Source organism: Sorex fumeus, unplaced genomic scaffold (assembly GCF_029834395.1).
Source record: "Sorex fumeus unplaced genomic scaffold, SorFum_2.1 ptg000042l, whole genome shotgun sequence".
NCBI classification, from domain to species: Eukaryota; Metazoa; Chordata; class Mammalia; order Eulipotyphla; family Soricidae; genus Sorex; species Sorex fumeus.
In genome coordinates, this window is record NW_026606099.1 from 8,035,721 (window position 1) to 8,051,292 (window position 15,572).

At 59.3% G+C, this 15,572-nt stretch overlaps 1 protein-coding gene across 1 annotated transcript; it reads left to right on the forward strand.

Annotated features, from left to right (window-relative positions):
* Positions 1-3,477: 3,477 nt before the first annotated feature.
* ATG101 (autophagy related 101) lies at positions 3,478-10,263 on the forward strand. The gene is made up of 3 exons (XM_056119949.1): positions 3,478-3,502; positions 6,310-6,617; positions 9,492-10,263. The coding sequence occupies exons 2-3, from the start codon at positions 6,366-6,368 to the stop codon at positions 9,894-9,896; spliced, it is 657 nt and encodes a 218-aa protein (XP_055975924.1). The 5' UTR covers positions 3,478-3,502; positions 6,310-6,365; the 3' UTR covers positions 9,897-10,263.
* Positions 10,264-15,572: the final 5,309 nt, after the last annotated feature.

A 15,572-nucleotide genomic window follows, 5' to 3' on the forward strand; every position in this document is an offset into this window, starting at 1 on the left:
CCTGGGCCAGGACTGAGGCTTGCCTGATGGGTGAAACAGGGGCCTGGCATGAGTGACTCACCACGGGGCATCAGAAGGCACCTTCTTACCCATCAGGAGCATCAGAAGGGCTGGAGAAATAGTACAGTGGATAGGGCACTTGTCTTGCACACACACGGATGACCAGGGTTCAATTCTCAGCACCCCCTATGGTCCCAAAGCCTGCCAGGAGTGGTCTCTGGGCACAGAACCAGGAGTAAGCTCTGAGCACTGTTAGGTGTGCCACCCTTCCCCCCAGCAAAAAAAAAAAATTTAAGAGAGAGAGAGGGAGGGAGGGAGGGAGGGAGGGAGGGAGGAGGGGGGATGATTTTATCCTAGACAGTCTGGCTTTTGGCCCTGGCCCTCCTGGCAACAGGCTCTGAGGAGCCAGAAATCCTGTAGGATGTATCAAGGTGCCCTGAGCAAGGATTGGTCAACATCTAGGCCTGAGTTAGAGGTGGGAGGCCTGAGTCTGTCAGAAGTCTCCGGAGTTTCAGAGACACAGGAGATAAAATGACCCATGGGGACCGGGCATTGAGATCAACATTAGAGCATTCACCTTGCAAGTGTGAGGCTCTGGGTTTAACCTTTAGCACTGCAAAATAATAATAATAATAATAATAAATGAACACAAGGGCTGGAGAGATAGCACAGCTGGTAGGGCGTTTGCCTTGCACGCTGCCAACCTGAGTTTGATTCCCAGCATCTCATATGGTCCCCTGAGCACCGCCAGGAGTAACTCCTGAGTGCAGAGCCAGGAGTAACCCTTGTGCCTCGCCGGTTGTGACCCAAAAAGCAAAATAAATAAATAAATAAATAAATAAATGAACACAGAAAATAAATACCTTGGCAAGTCTACTAATCAGAGTTCTCTCAAAAATATTTAAAATAACCAGTAGTGTGTGTACATAGAGTTGTTTTCTTTAGGTAATCATCACCCGATGACGCTCAGGGGATACTCCAGAATCAGTGCTGAAGGGTTGCATTCAGTGATGCCCTGGGCACCATGTCATGCAGGGAATGACCCCTGAGTCTCTAGTATATAAAGTATCTAGTATACTAAGTTTCTAGTATATGAATTTGTTATAAGGAACTGGCACCTCTAACTACAATGTCTACCAAACCCACGATCAGCAAGCCAGAGATGTTGAGAGCTGATCTGTCACTGTAGTTAATGCCCAAAGGCCTGGAAAGTAGGAAAAATCCGGGCACTTGCCTTGCAGGCGGCCGACCCAGGTTTGACCTCTGATATCCCATATGGTTCTCTGAGCACTGCCAGGAATAATTCCTGAGTGCAGAGCCGGGAGTTACCCCTGAGTGCTGGTGGGTGTGAGCAAAAATCCCAAAACAAGCCCAACAGCAGCAGACTCAGGAAGGTCAAATATTCTGCTTCTCTTTATCTCATTTCTTTTATTTTACAAGGCTGGGATTAAGCCCAGGGCTTTACACAGGTAAGGCCTACTCAGGGCCTGCGCTACATCCCATGGCCAATTCCTAAATCTACGTCTGGAGGCTCGGCCTTTTTTGTTTTTGTTTTTGTGCCACACCCGGTGATGTGATGTTCAGGGGTTATTCCTGGCTCTTCACTCCGGGCTCACTCCTGGCGGTTTCAGGGAACCATACAGGATGCCAGGATAGAACCTGGTTACCAGCTGTACTATCACTCTGGCCTCCAAAGGGTCAGCCCCTTTCACTCTCTTCAGGTCTTCAACTGGCTGGAGAAGCAAAGCCCATTACCCTCCCCGCGGTGGACTCTCTGAGTTCAAATGCTTTTCTCCGGGATCACCTCACACCCACCAGAGAAAGGCTTGACCAGCTGCCTGCCGGGGCCCTCTGGGGTACAGTCAAGTTGACACACAAAATCAGCCGTTCCCAGCAGATCCCCAGCCTGCTTTCACTCTCTGTAAGTTGGGGGTAAATCATATCTATCTTGAGAGGAGGTTGGAGAAGTTGGCACAACACCGCCAGTTCAGCCGTTGTGTAGCTGACGAGGCCAGGGGCGGCAACAGTGGCTGACTCTGACGTCAGGAGAGGAGCAGAAGGGTCTGAGAAGTAGGGGGTAGGGCCCAGTCTCTCTTCTCAGTCACCCACAGCCTCTGGGAGACATGTTCCCCGGGCCCTCCTGGATGCCTCAACCCCCCCCCCCCATCAGAGCTCAGAGCCCCTTCCCACTCATTATGTTCTTCTGAGACTCTGCTCTGTTTTTTTTTTTTTTTTGGGTCATACCTGGCAATGCACAGGGGTTATTCCTGGCTCTGCACTCAGAAATCTCTCCTGGCGGTGCTCAGGGGACCATATGGGATGCTGGGAATCGAACTCAGGTCGGCCGCGTGCAAGGTAAACGCCCTACCTGCTGTGCCATTGCTCCAGCCCCTGCTCCGGTTTTGTATTGGTCTGTGAAGCGGGCATCTATCTCCTTCTTCACATCCTGGGGGTACACTGAGGCTACCTGGAGAGGAGAGAAAGCTGCAGACAGGGATAGGAGCTGACCAGAGCAAGACTGGGGTCTGGGGGTCTGGAGCTGTACTCCTGCAAGGAAGGAAGCAGATTGGTGACTGACCAGGTAGGAGGAGGCCAGGGCAGAGAAATTTACAAGCACCGTTTCCAAGGTTTTTTGCAGTGCAGGGGGTCAGGGCGGGGATGGCAGAAGTGTGAAATCCAGGATCTTAGTCTCTAGGCGGAGTAAGTTTTCTACCCTTGAGCCATATCCCTTTAGAAAGCCTCCCCGTTAGAGGAATGGCCAAATTAGAGGCTGGGGCAACAGGACAGCCGGTAGTGCAGTTGCCTTGTATACAGCCGACCCGGGTTGGATCGATCCTCTGCATCTTGTCTGGTCACCCCAATACCATCAGGGGAGACGTCAGGAGTAATTCCTGAGCACAGAGGCACAGAGCCAGGAGTAACCCCTGAGTATTGCCGGTGGACCCCCAGAACAAAAACTACAAAAAAGCGGAATTGCAAGCTTTACAAGCACTGTCAGCATTACAAGCACTGATGGTGGAACATCAAGGTATGCTCGGGGATGGAGAGAAGGACCCAGTCAAGTCCCGTCTTCAGCATCTCTGTGAGCCTGGGATGCTTTCTGCAAACTCCCACTGGACAGGCTGAAGTTTCGCCCCGCCCTTGGTGTGTCACCAGACCCTGGCTCCGATCATCTCCAAAGGGCATTTTCCAAAGGGCTGCTCCATGTCTGGGGGGATCCGAGGGGAATCAGCTGTCCTGTGTGCTGATAAGGGGGTCCAGGGCTGCGGACCTCGCCTGCGCCCAGAGCCCGGCTCCCGGCGGCGCTGACGGTCCTCCACCGAGGGAGGCAGCACCGAGCCAGCCCCCGCGCGGCGGCCTCTCTAGCCTCCGCCGCGACTCTGTGGCGGAAGTGCGTGGCTCGGGGCCCGACCGCCCGCTTCCGGCCGCCGCGGGCGAGAGGGTCCGTGCCCGCGGGGAGGGCGAGGGGGCGTCTCCGCGGACCTCCCCGAGGGGCTTGGAGGTAACCCGCGAAGGCGTCGCGCACACGGCGGCGGGGACTGGCCCCGCGCGCGCTCGCGGGCGGCGGGTGGGAGCGGCCCGGCGCGGAGTCGGGGTCCCGCGGGCCGGGGCGGGCGCTCGGCGGGTCGGGGGTCGCGCCTGGAGGCCCCGAGCCGGGGTGGGGGTGGGGGGATCGCCCGCCCACCCCCCCACCCCCCCGACGCCGGAGCCATCCCCGACCCTCCCCGGAGCTGCGAGGGGCCAGCCGGGGCTCGGCGCAGACGGGGGGAGGGGCGTGGCGGGGGGCGGGGGGCGGGGGGCTCGCGCGGACCCTGGGGGGCTGCGGCCGACGCGGGAGCTGCCCCGGAGGCCCGACGGTGGGCGGCGCCCGCACCGCGCAGAGAGCACCCCACCCCCGCCAAGCATCAAGGAGGGGTTCCGGGACTGAGCGGAACCCGAGTGGGGGGTCTCTGGGTGGGGACTGCTGCGTGGAGGGGGCCGTCGCGCCCACCCTTCGCCCGGGCGCCCTGGGCAGGACCCGGCGTTCCTGGGTCGGGCGGAGTTGAGCAACCGGTCACGTGGCCCCAGGTGGCCCCAGGTGGCTGGGGATGTTGTTGACGGGTCCTGCCCTCAAGGACCGGGTGCCCGATGACAGCCCCAAGACGAGCCACGCGTGGGTGATGCTCGCCAGCGCCTGGACCCCCGTCCCCCTCCGGCTCCCCGTGGAGAGGCGGAGCGGGCTTGAACTGGGCCCTCGGCACACAGCTGTGCCCCCTGGGACAGCGCTGAGCTGCTGGCAGGGTGGGTCCGGGTGACTCCCAGCCTGCAGGAGAGGGGCCCCCACTCTGGAGAGAAAGAAGCTGGGGCTCCAGCTGGCGTGGTCTTGGGAGCCCGAGCGCCTTCGCCTGGCCAGTGGGATCGTGGAGCCCTGAACGGCTAAATGACAAGTTGGTTTTTGGTGTATGGAAAGGGGCGAGGTTTCTGTTGGTTTAGCCAAACTGTGGCTTGCAGCTCCAAGAGGCGGGTTGCAGTAGCTGCAGGACCCCAGTGGAGCTGCTCAGTGGGGGAGTAGTCACCCACCCGCCCCCTCTGCCTCCAGTTAGTTATCTGCTAGGTTCTGGTTCTCAAGGCTGTTCCCTTCACACTGCCCAGTGCAAGCCGCCTGTCATCTCTGTCATGTCATGACAGTGAGATAATCTTTTTTTTTCTTTCTTTTTTTTGGTTTTTGGGTCACACCCAGCGATACACAGGGGTTACTCCTGGTTCATGCACTCAGGAATTACCCCTGGCGGTGCTTGGGGGGACCATATGGGATGCTGGGAATCGAACCCAGGTTGGGCCGCGTGCAAGGCAAACGCCCTACCCACTATGCTATCGCTCCAGTCCCGAGTTAGAGGCACATAGGAGTTGAGCAAAGGACAAAGCTGGGCTTCTGAGCAGCTGTTTGGCTTTTTTTTTTTTTTTTTTTTGCTCTTTGGGTCACACCTGACAATGCACAGTGGTTACTCCTGGCTCATGCACTCAGGAATTACTCCTGGTGGTGCTCGGGGGACATATAGGATGCTGGGAATCGAACCCAGGTCGGCCACGTGCAAAGCAAACGCCCTACCCACTGCGCTATCACTTCAGCCTCAGCTGTTTGGCTTTGGAGTCAGGAGTCTGGAGGACCGTGTGATGCTGGGGATTGAACCTGGGCCTCCTGCAGTGTACTCCAGCCCTTTGAGCCATCGACTCCCCTGGAGTCATTTGTCATTCCTGTTCCGTGTTTTATATGTGTGGCCAATCCTTACAACAGACATGAAAGCAGGCTCAGAGTTGAACTGATTTGCTTAAGGTCACAGAGTGAGATGCAGGAGTGCTGGGATTGTAACCCAGGACTACGGGATGGGGAAACTTCCACCTCTGTGCCCACCCCCTTGAATTCTGTGATGCCACCTCTCCCTAATGCCTTAAGGCCACAAGCATTACCTTAAGAGTCTACGTGGCCCTGGAAACATGCAGGACTTGGGGTGGAAATACATTCGTCAGTTTTTTGTTTCTTTTTTGTTTTTCTTTTTGGGTCACACCCCGCAATGCACAGGAGTTACTCCTGGATGATGCACTCAGGAATTACTCTTGGTGGTGCTCGGGGGGCCATATGGGATGCTGGGAATCGAACCTGGGTCGGCTGCGTGCAAGGCAAACACCCTACCCACTGTGCTATGGCTCCAGCCCCCAGTTTTTGTTTTTGTTTGTTTGATTTTTTACTGGTGCACTCCATTTAGTGCGAGGTCCAGTGGTGCTCACTGGCCACCAGGGCGACATTCTCCGGTTCTGGGATAGGAGGAATAAGGTGCCAGGGATCGGACTTGGCTTCACACAGGCTCGGTGTGTGAGCTGCCACCTGGGTGCTCTGTCGTTTGGGCCACGGCCACATCTGTTGAAGCAGACGCACTAGCACTGAGCCTCCTTCCTGACCTGGTACACTCTTAGCCCTTCTGCCAGTGTTAACTTCTGAAGCGCAGAGTCAATGTTGGCAGAGTACTCCTTGCAACACGCGAATTCAGAATTCCTTACCCGATCATTCAGGGGTCCTAGGAATTCCGGTCTTCCTTTTCCCCCTAACCCCACCCTGTCCCCCGCGACACTGCAGACCACTGGCTGTCAGGCAGAATCGAAGTCTCAGCCAGTAGTCCGGGAGCTAGCTCCCTTTCCTATCCTGAGGGCCTTTATACTAGCGAGGGCCGTGGGAACGCAAAACGGTGCAGAGCTGGGCCTCAGGGAGGGCTCTGGGCCGCCTAGAAAGTGACGAGGCCAATGATGCCGATGTCCTGACCTGGCTTCCTGCAGGGTGACCTCCGGGCTGTCGACTCTTGACCTGCTGTGGTCCGGGAGCAGGCGGCAGCATGAACTGTCGCTCAGAGGTGCTGGAGGTGTCGGTGGAGGGGCGGCAGGTGGAGGAGGCCATGCTGGCGGTGCTGCACACGGTACTCCTGCACCGGAGCACGGGCAAGTTCCACTACAAGAAGGAGGGCACCTACTCCATCGGCACCGTGGGCACCCAGGACGTCGACTGCGACTTCATCGACTTCACCTACGTGCGGGTCTCCTCCGATGAGCTGGACCGTGCCCTGCGCAAGGTCGTTGGGGAGTTCAAGGTAAGGCAGGGGTGTGGCAAGCGGGGCTCAAGGTCCCTGACACCCCCGCACGCTCCCTCTTCCTAGGCCATTTCAGAACTGCTCTGGGGAAGGAGGGGGACCTTGAGAAGAGGTGGAGCGAGGTGGGTGCCCGTGGGCATAAGCGTTCACTGTAGGTGCCCACTGATTCCCTGGAGAGTGGTCGGCTCCCCTTTTCTCTGCCTCCAATGTTTTATGTGTTTTTTTTTTGGGGGGGGTGCACACCCAGTAGTGCTCAGGGCTTATCCCTGGTTCTGCACTCAGGAATCACTTCTCAGGGGGTTCAGGGGACCATACTTAGTGCCAGGGATCAAAATAGGATTGGCGGGGCCAGAGCGATAGCACAGCGGGTAGGGCGTTTGCCTTGCACGCGGCCGACCTGGGTTCAATCCCCAGGGTCCCATATGGTCCCCCAAGCACCGCCAGGAGTAATTCCTGAGTGCAGAGCCAGGAATAACCCCTGAGCATCACTGGGTGTGACCCAAAAAGAAAAAAAAAAACAAAATAGGATTGGCCACATACAAGGCAAGTACCTTACTATCTCTTCAGCCCTAGGAAATTTTTGCGTGTTTTTTTTTGTCACACCCAAATGCTCAGGGGTTATTCCTGGCTCCTCAGGAATCACTCCTGGTGGTGCTCAGGGGACCCTATGAGATGCCAGATATCAAACCACCTGGGTGGGCGACATGCAAGACAAGTGCTTCCTGCTGTACTCTCTCTTGGTCCCCAAAACTTTTTTTTTATTAATTTTTTTCTATTTCAGGAAATCTTTATATATCTTTTGAGGTGTTATCGAGTGGTGCCTAAGGGCTGCTTCGGTGCTCAGGGGTCAAGTCTATCCGGGCCCATGTGGTGCTGGGGAGTGAACCCAGGCCTCCTACGTGTGTGGCAAGGCATGTCCCAGCCCAGTGAGCTCTCTCCCCATCCCCCAGGAAAAGTTTTCAGTTGCTCTCTTGGGTCAGATGAGAAGGGGTTGGAGAGCCCCACACTGCCCGGCGCTGTGTGCTAACCAAGAAGCATGCCTGGTAGGGCTGGACCCTCCCTCACACCCAGCTCACCCCCCCCCCCCCCCCCCCCCTCAGTCCCCAGAGGGTGAGTTGTGAGCGGCCTACCTGTCCCCTGGGGAGTCGTGGCATTCGTCCTCCATTCGCCAGGTGCCTGTGCGTGAGCAGGTATGTGACTGTCTGCTCCTCTGGGCCTCAGTTTCCCTGCGTGTAAAGTTGGGGCATGGATGTGCTGAGGAGATGAAGTGGGTCTAGCGTCACATGCTTGGAACAGCCCGTGACAGCCGTGTCCTGGTGTTTGCCGTTGGCGTGGCCCTGAGGGAGGGCCAGAATTGGAGGGCAGTGTCCTTACCCCATCACCCTGAGCTGGCCCCCAAATTGAAGAAAAGGTGCTTCAGGGTCCCGGCAGTGCTGGGAGGAGGATCGTGGGACTCCGACACCTCATTGGGGGGGTGTGGGGGGTGAAACAGGCAGAATTGCCGCGCAGACGGGCCCCTTCGCTTCCCAGAGGAGCCGGGGGCGCCGCAGCTGGACAGGGGCATGGGGGCGTCCTGCTTCCCCCTTCCTCTCTGTTCTTTTGTTGCCTTCTTGCCTTCAGGGCTCTCCAGGCTGCTGGTTTTTTTTTTTCTTTTTCCTTAAAGTCTTCAGAGCTGTTTTTGAATTACTGTTTAAAATGGAATCACTGAGATACAGTTACAAAATGGTTCTTGATTGGGTTTCAGTCATACAGTGTTCCATCACCCATCCCTTTACCAGTGTCCGTTTCCCACCACCAGTGTACCCAGAAGCCTTTAGATCTAAAGAAAATAATTTGGGCCTGGGGTCATTCCCTCAGAAAACAATCCAAAATTATTATTCAAGAATAATTCTGTTGCGACTTCTCCCTATTCCTTGCTCCATAATTAAGATCTATATTCATCTAAATGATATTTTTATAATTGATCAATATATTCTTAGAATATTTATGTAATCCCTATGTTCTTGGTAGGGGAGAAGGCAAATAGGATTTACCTGAGGAGAATGAGCCATGATGAAGCTGAGGAGGATAGAGGCCAGAGAGGAGGGCTGGTGGGAAGAAAAGCCTGTCAGGTAAAGGTGAAGAGGAAGGATTTGCAGTTCAGCACTCCTTGGGGCTGGAGCGATAGCACAGCGGGGAGGGCATTTGCCTTGCACATGGACACCCGGGTTTGATTCCCAGCGTCCCATATGGTCCCCCGAGCACCGCCAGGAGTCATTCCTGAGTGCTGAGCCAGGAGGAACCCCTGTGCATCGCTGGGTGTGACCCACAAGACAAGCAAAAAAAAAAAATTACAATTCAGCACTCCTCATTCACTCCTTGGCAAAACCCACCACCGGCCTGCAGCGGTGCATTCCTCTCTGAGCCTCCTTCCTCGGCCTGGCCGTTGTCGAGAGGGGCCGTGGGGTTCCAGAGGTTTGGCCAGCGTGAGTGCTTCGCCACCGTTCTCTGAGCAAGGCTGTTTCGGTTCTGAGGAGATGCGTTTTGTTGGGTTCCTCACTTGCATTTCTGTTGCCGTTAGGGTCGCACCTGGCAGTGCTTAGGGGTCACTTGCAGCTGTGCTCGGGGGACCAGACGTGGGAACGAACCCAGCTTGGCTGTGTGCCAGGGCGTGCCTCCCGACTCTGCTGTCGCCCTGGCCCCAGGACCCTCACTTTTAGGGTCGCCTCACTCAGCTCTTCCCCCACCCGGGGCCTCCTTTCCTGCCCTTGCTGCAGGTCCCCTGCTAGAGCAGACCAAGGAGGCAGACTTGCCTGGGGTGGGGGCCGCAGGCCCCGGGGGGCGGCGAGAGCTCCGCGGCGGCTCCAGGTGGCACCTGTCACTCCTCTTCCCCAGGACGCGCTGCGCAACTCCGGTGGTGACGGGCTAGGACAGATGTCCTTGGAGTTCTACCAGAAGAAGAAGTCTCGCTGGCCCTTCTCCGACGAGTGCATCCCGTGGGAGGTGTGGACGGTCAAGGTGCACGTGGTCGCCCTGGCCACGGAGCAGGAGCGGCAGATCTGCCGGGAGAAGGTGGGCGAGAAACTGTGTGAGAAGATCATCAACATCGTGGAGGTGATGAACCGGCACGAGTACCTGCCCAAGATGCCCACGCAGTCGGAGGTGGACAATGTGTTCGACACGGGCCTGCGGGACGTGCAGCCCTACCTCTACAAGATCTCCTTCCAGATCACCGATGCGCTGGGCACCTCGGTCACCACCACCATGCGCAGGCTGATCAAGGACACTCTGGCTCTCTAGGTCTCCACGGACCCTGCGCATCCCGGATCGCACTACACGTCCCCGGGGCTCGGACCCGGCTGTGGGTCCCGAGGGAGGCTGGGGCGCCCGCTGTCTTCCGTGCGCTGCGGTTGCTGGACTGTCCCCTTCACTAACCTCTGCTGATGGGCAGGCTGGCCCGCACTGCCCCTCCACGCCCCCAGCGGGGTCCCCTTCTTTCTCCACTGTACAGGAGAGTCATTGCCGAGATGCGGATTCCAAGTCGAGAAAGTGTCCGGGCTGAGCCATCTTCCCTGGTCTCGTGTACGACCTTGAGACATGAGCACTTTGCATGGCAAGCCTGGGGCATCTGGAGTTCGTTGAGGCCTTGATTTGAAACCGAGGGGAACGGTGGCTGGGAATTAAAGATCGATGAAAACAGATCAGGCTGATAATTGCGTTGGACATCCACCTGGGTGGGTGTGATTCTCGCTCCATGGGAACGTTGGGCCAGGTTCCGGAGGTGACCCACCTTTCTCCTCAGGAAGCCCAGTCTCCTGGTTATGTGCTTTTGTGTGCTCCTTCACGAGTGCCCCAGTGTCCTCTGTCCAGAACACACAGTGCCCACCCCTCCCCGCCAGCCCCCGGAAGGGCCCTTTCACTTGGGGTTTCTCTGGAGAGTGGCTTTATTTTTTTTATTTTTGCTTTTTTTTTGGGGGGGGAGTCACACCCGGCGATGCACAGGAGTTACTCCTGGTTCATGCACTCAGGAATCACTCCTGGCGGTGCTCGGGGGACCCTATGGGATGCTGGGAATCGAACCTGGGTTGGCCGAGTGTAAGGCAAACGCCCTCCCCGCTGTGCTATCGCTCCAGCCCTGGAGAGTGGCTTTAGGAGCAGCCATGACCCCTCTCGCACATCCAGCCCAGCCCCTGCTGCCTCCTAGGACGAGGCTTAGCTCCAGATCAATGCGCTCCACTCTGTGCTTTTAATTGATTTAGTCTCGCAGTGCTTTTTGCTGTCTCTAGGCCAGCTGCATCCAGATTAAGTGAACTGGGGCAGGAAGGCCCTGAGAAGTGGGAGTGTCGGGCTCCGGGAGCTAATTCCTCCCCCACAAGGACTAAGGGTCGCTCCTTTTCCCCCGTTGCCAGCTGCCTTGGTCATGTGACATTTCCCAACCGGTTTATGGGCCGCCCTTAATCTCTGTGACATTCCAGAGGGTGAAGCCCATCCCGGCGAGTCTAGAGGTGCGTGACCCTGGCTGATCGGCCCGCCCCCTGGGTGCTCCTGGCTCTTGCTCCGCGGGAGGGTCCGAGGGGCTCGCTCAGGCAGCTGCTGTGAAAGAGGGCTCTGGCTTGATGCCAGAAGGGCGTTGGGCCAGGATGGAACCCAGGGCCCCTCCTGGACAGGCAAGTGCCGTGCTCCCGAGCCTCCTCCCTGGCCCCGCCCTGTGGTAGCTTAGGAACCCCGCACGCGCTCGGGGCTCCGTCCTGAGCCTCAGCCCTACTCTCCTGTCCCGGATCCATCACGGGACAGCCAGCTTGATCCTACTGGACAGGACAGTAACATCCCAGCCTGCTGTCTCAGAGGTGGTATGAGGGAAGTGGTGGGGGCTGGATTCCGCCCCCCACCCCCACCCCCCACTCTCTTCCCTCTCTATTCCCTGCTGGCCGGGAGATGCCAACCTACCAGTCCAGCCAAGGAGCCTCCCTAAGGGCCAGGCTCACTGCTGAAGCCCTGGATGGTGTCTTTGCCTCCTGCTTGAGTGGTCCAGGAGACTCGCCGTTTTCAACGGCTATCGGTGCCATTCCACAAATGTTCCGCCTCTCTCCTGGGAAAAGGCGTCTCACGGTGGTTTGCAGCCAACTGCCGGATGCAGTCCTCGACTGGGGTCAGGGTGGGGGACCCCCCTCCCCAAGCACAGAGCAGGCCACCTGGCTGTACTTTGCTCTGGCCCAGGGACAGAGCCAGGAATAGGGATGGGGCTTTGGAGACCCATCGGGTAGGAGGGAGATGCCTTGGGGCCGGCCCAGGAGGATGTGGCCTTGGGGGCCACAGGAACTACCCCAGGCTGGGAAGGAGTCCGGGCTGGGTTTCAGAAGGGCTCAGAGCTCTGGGTGAGGCTCAGGGGCGTCGGCGCCGGGCCCGCCCCTCCAGCCCCTCCCCTTCGCCGCCGGCTTGCACATCTGGCCGTCCCAGGCGCGCATCTGGGCCGCCAGCATCCGAGCATGAACGGCTCGCGGACCGCCTGGCTGAGCTCCTGCTGCAACCAGTCCGGGGCCCCTCCGGAGCCCCCCGAGGGGTCGCGCGCCACGGTGCAGGCGGCGGTGCTGGGCGTGCTTTCGCTGCTGGTGCTCTGCGGGGTCCTGTTCCTGGGCGGCGGCCTCCTGCTCCGCGCACAGGGGCTCACCGAGCTGCTGGCCCACGAGCCCCCTGAGTCCAGCGAGGCCGAGCCCAGCGGCGCCAGCGGAGGCGAAGACTCCGACGACACTTAGGAGCCCGCTGGCCCCGAGGACCTGCACACCCCGGGGAGCCGTGCCCGTCCCACAAGGGGCATCCCCGCAGCGCCGGCTCCCCGGTGGACAATGCCTCCAGGGCCCTGGCGGCTGGTGCCCCCCGCACAGGTGAGGGGTCTGCCCTGCCCTGCTGGCACCGGGGTGGTGGCGCTGACCTCGGCCCTGGGGGGCCCCACTACGCGCTTATCTCTTAACACATCCTGCTTTTCAGGGTCTCCGCCCAGCTCAGGTCCTGCAGGGGCCAGGTGGGCTGCCGCCCCATCCTTTTGCTAGAACAGGCTGTGGGGTTGCGGGTGACCGTGGCCCAGGGACTGGCTGGGAAATCAAGGACAAGGGGCTCAGGGGGGCCCACGGGTGGCCCCAGCCCCACCTGGCCCTGGGTGCCCTGGGGACCTCTGAAAGCCTTGACAAGCCTGGCCCTGCCTTCTTCCACCTGGGACTCCTCCTCCAGTATGAAGGAGGTGTTGGGGGGTGATGGAGGCCCCCCGCCCTGGTCCTGCTTAACTGGGGGGACCAGGACACGGTTCCTAGCAGCTGAGGGGCCTCAGGGGCAGTTAGTTGCTCCAGGAAGCTGGTCCTGAGGCTTCCCAGCTGTGGGGGCCCCCCTGGCTCCCGCGTTCTCGGGATGGGAGCCAGCTGGAGGGGAGGGCCTGGGTGGCCTAGAGGAAGGTTGACTCCAGGCCAGGGCTGCTCAGCAGAGCCCGGCGGGGAGCTGGGCCAGGCTGCCCTCTGCTCCGCTCCCCACCCCCACCCCCACCCAGGACTGCGCCTCGGGGCTCCCGGGAGAGCTCTGGAGTTGGGGGCTGTGCTTTGGGGGTCCCTTCGACCTCTCCTGCCCCTCTCACTCAAACTCCCGATTGCCCAGAGCTGAGGGCTCCCCGGTGCCTGTGAGCAGTTGCTGGTGAGGGGCAGGAGGACTGTGGGGACAGGGACGGCTAAGCTGCCGAGAGGCTGACCGCGTCCTGTGATCCCTCCAGGAGCGGCTTGATCAGGTGCTAATCCCTGCAGGTCGGCTGAGCCTCCAACTTCTTCTCACCTCGGGGAGCCGCTGCCGCCCCCCTGGAGGGAGGGCTGGCGTGGGGGGGGCTGGCCTGTGTCTGCTCCTGGCACTGGGCGCTGGCCTGACCCAGCCAGGCCTCCTCCCTGGTCTGTGTCTCCACTGTCGAGGGGTCCTGTGGCCCCCGGCCCAGCCATCCGCTCCCTTCTCACCCTCCATCCCGTCTTCCTCCCAGGCAGAATGGAAGTGTGGAGGGATTTGTGCGGGGGTGGGGGAGGCCAGAACCCTCACAGGCAGGGCTGGTGAGGAGAAGGAAGGTGAGAACGTCCCTCATCCAACGTCCATCCTGTGAGGTCTGTAGCTCAGTGTGGGATGGGGGTGCCGGGGAGCTCGGTGTTCTTGGGAGCAATTACCGAGATGCTTGCCATGCACTGTGACCCTGGGCAAGGCTGTCGACTGCGTGGGGAGGAAAGGAATTTCCAAGAGCAGGAAACGCTTCCGTCACCTCATCTCTTGGCATGAGAGAGAGCGAGACAGAGACAGAGACGAACAGACAGTGAGAGACAGAGAGGCAAAGAGAGAAACTCTGTGTGTGTGTGTGTGTGTGTGTGTGTGCAGGTCTGAGGGCCAAGGAGTGAAGCCAGGCATGTGGCCCCCAGCCTGCTGCTCTGTCCTGGCCTTGGGGAAGGGAGAGGCAAGGACAGTGATGGCTGGAGGTCTTCCGCTTCCTGAGCTTCTCCCGAGCCGGAACGCGCTCTCAGGAGCCAAGGCTCCTTGGCATCCCCATGCCCGGCTGCCCTCTAAGCAAAGTTGGGGCTGTTGCTCTCTTACAGCTTCCAGGGCTTTGAGCGGTGTGTCTGCCCTGTCCCTGAGCTTGGCCTCCAGCCTGCAGCCCTGGCGATGGCCTGCCTTCGACCCGTGCGCACGCAGAGGACCGACGGGCAGTGACTTGGCCCCCTCGAAAACGCTCCCTGGCACACCCCCTGCAGCTGCGACCTCTGCTCCACTCCCCTCTGCAAGTGCTCCTGGCGTGGGCCTGGGAGACCCATTCCCTGCACCCTGGACGCAGGAGGGGGTCGCTCTGTGACGGCGGTTCACGGTACAGGCCTGCCCTGTCCCCCAGAACCCGGGCGCTGGCACAGACACGTCCCAGGTCTGGGACAGGATGGCCCTCGTCTGTGGTCTGTGGTCAGTGCTGCCCACTTGGAGGTGACGGGTGCCCCAGGAGTGCCCCCTCACTTCCTGCGTCTCGTCATCAGATATCCCGATAACAGTCTGCATTTTCAGCTCCTGACCTTGGTGCCACCCTGACACCTGCCTCCAAGTCTGAAGAGGGTCTAGCACATTCTGAAACGTGTCCCTCTGGCCCCGGCTCCTCTTCTCGGCCTCCCGATGCGGTGGCCTGTCATGCACAGATCCTGTCTTTCCCAGGTGGGCAGGGAGTGTGGGCCCCCTCGCTGCCTGCTGGTGCCCGCGGGCAAGTTCCCCGCCTCAGCATGCAGAGTCCTGCTTGGAAGGGAGAGTGGGTTTGTGAGCACACACGCTGAACTCTAGATCACCAGCTTACCCGAACCCCAGTCCCCTCATGCAGCCAGGCAGGGAGGCCGTTGTGTGCATCAAATAGGTCAGGTGCTCCTCCGGAGATTAAAGATGTTTTACACTGCAGTCCTCGTGGATGCTGGTGTCATTGCCCCCGAGAGGAGCCGTCCTGCTGTCCACCCTGTTCCTGGGAAATATTCCGCGGCTTTCTCTGATCCGCGGGAACTCAGCGAGCCAGTGCTCGGTGCCGAGCTCTCTCTGGGGACTTGGGCCTGAGAGCCCTGTCCTCACGGAGCTCCAGCCAAGTAAGACGGTGTACTCAGGGCTGGAGCCATAGCACAGTGGGTGGGGCGTTTGCCTTGCACGTGGCCAACCCGGGTTTGATTCCCAGCATCCCATAGGGTCCCCTGAGCACTGCCGAGTGATTTCTGAGTGCAGAGCCAGGAGTAAAGTGATCCCTGTGCTTTGCTGGGTGTGACCCAAAATGCAAAAAAAAAAAAAAAAAAAAGGAGTGCTCACGGCACTGCAGTTAGTTGAAAGCACCCACCTTGACAGCCCTGAGCAGAGACTGTGTGGTGGGAGGGCAGTGAGGGACCCTCCCCTGAGAGGCCGGCGGGGGAGGCTCTGTCCTCAAACAAGGTATGCAGGAGCGGGGAGATGCTTGTG